Below are 1,798 nucleotides of genomic sequence, written 5' to 3' on the forward strand. Positions count from 1 at the left end.
TGAATATGGATCCAAGTAAAATGAAATTCCTGACAACTTCAATCTTTTCTCCATTTGCCATCAAGTTGCTTGTTGGCCCAGGGTTTTGTTTTCTTTCCATTGAAGCTATGCTGGACGTTATAGGTTTGACGTCCAACAGTAAGTGCTTCAAGACCTCTTGGCTTTCAGCAAGCAAGGTAGTGTTGTCTCCGTATCAGAAGTTTTGTCTTCTTCCAATCCTGAAGTCATGCTTTTCTTCAGATGGTATGGCTTCTCAGATGATTTGTTCAGCATAAGCCGTGGGTTATTCATCGCTCATATGCAGGGGAAGCTGGAGAATCATCCAGACTGACTGACTATGGTGAAAGGGTACAACCCCGAGGAACACCTTTCTTGATTTTAAATCATGCAGTGACCTCTGGTCCTGTTCGAAGAACTGCCTCTTTGTCTATGCAGAGGTTGGGCGTGTACATAAGTGAAGTATTCTGGAATTTCCATTTTACAACGTAACTCACACATTTTGATGGTCAGCAAAGGCGAAAGCCTTGCAGAGTCTGTAAAACACAGGTAAAGCTCTTTTGGATAAAATCACTGCTTTCAGCCCAGATCTATCTGGTAACAACGATCTAGCTCGTGCTCACGGGTTGACACGGTGGCTGTGACGATGGGGTCAGACATAACAATCCTTGTGAGGACGGTGCACGACAGGCAGTGCTTTGTTGTGCTGTACTGGGGACCCTCAAGGCAGGGCTGACTCGATGGCACCTACAACAGGTGTCAGTTTCTGAGAAGTGGAAACAGAGAGAGAGGCGAGGAACAAAATTGGGGAAAGACAGACACCGTGTACAGGTGAGATGTAAGAGAGGCTGAAAGAGACAATGATTTTCATTCTGCAGTTTCATTATTCATAGAAGTCTGAGAGTGAATTTCCCCCTAGAGCTGGTATCCTAAACCTAGACTTCAAGCCTACTGAACCCTGAGAAAGTAAATTTCTGTTCTTTAAAGTCACTTGTTTGTAGTATTCCTATGACAGCAACCCTAAGAAGATACAATTCAATCCATTCTCTATCTCATTTTATATATATATATAAAACACAATAATCGAGTTAGCTGTGACCTGAATTCCATCTCTTTCTTTTCTCTGGCTCTAGTCTCTGTAGCTTTCTCTAGATTACCCCTGCTTTGGAAACTCCGTTACAAAGGTGTCCTATCTGAGCACAGACAGATCCGTCCTGAAGAGGCCAGCACAGTGCCGGTTACTAATTTTTGCTGAATTAGCCCGATCCTACATGATTTAAAAAAATCAAGTTCTCCTATCACTCAACTAAATCATAGATTTACCAAACAATTTTCTTAACTGCATCAAAATGCCTACCATGTTTTAAAGTAAGGGACCTAATTTCTCTTTTCCATGCTATGGAAAATGTTACTAATTAAAAATGTAAAAGTCTCCTGTAATCTCAAATGTGTGTTTAATAAAGGCCACTGGAAGTGCTGTTTTCTTCTTTCATCTATGTCTCTGCTCATTCGTGTCTTTGAATACAAGCTAGTTGCCTCTCTGATGGGGAACGACACAGACATTGGGCTTGGTGCTCAATTACCAGGGCTGAACTTGAGGACTCGGCTTTTGGGGTAATAGTCCACACCAGACTGGGCAGAGCCGTCCCGGGTGCTACAGCGGATCTTGGAGGTCCTGTTCTGATCGCCTCTTCGGATCACCTTAATGTCAAGAATAGCAGTGGCATCTGGCCCTGCAGGTTCCCGAACTTGGTAGGCAGCTTCTTCAAACTCAATGGTGGGGGCTAAGGAAACATGGTTC

At 43.4% G+C, this 1,798-nt stretch overlaps 1 protein-coding gene across 1 annotated transcript in view; it reads right to left on the minus strand.

Annotated features, from left to right (window-relative positions):
* The window catches only part of FRAS1 (Fraser extracellular matrix complex subunit 1), a 593,853-nt gene that overhangs the window by 42,702 nt on the left and 549,353 nt on the right, over positions 1-1,798 (minus strand). Inside the window, exon 60 of the mRNA XM_013004822.2 lies at positions 1,581-1,781. Within this exon, the coding sequence (XP_012860276.2) occupies positions 1,581-1,781 (201 nt within the window). The remainder of the gene's footprint in view (positions 1-1,580; positions 1,782-1,798) is intronic.

This window comes from Echinops telfairi, unplaced genomic scaffold (genome assembly GCF_000313985.2).
Source record: "Echinops telfairi isolate 266 unplaced genomic scaffold, ASM31398v2 ScPeMD7_7468;HRSCAF=8506_0, whole genome shotgun sequence".
NCBI lineage: Eukaryota > Metazoa > Chordata > Mammalia > Afrosoricida > Tenrecidae > Echinops > Echinops telfairi.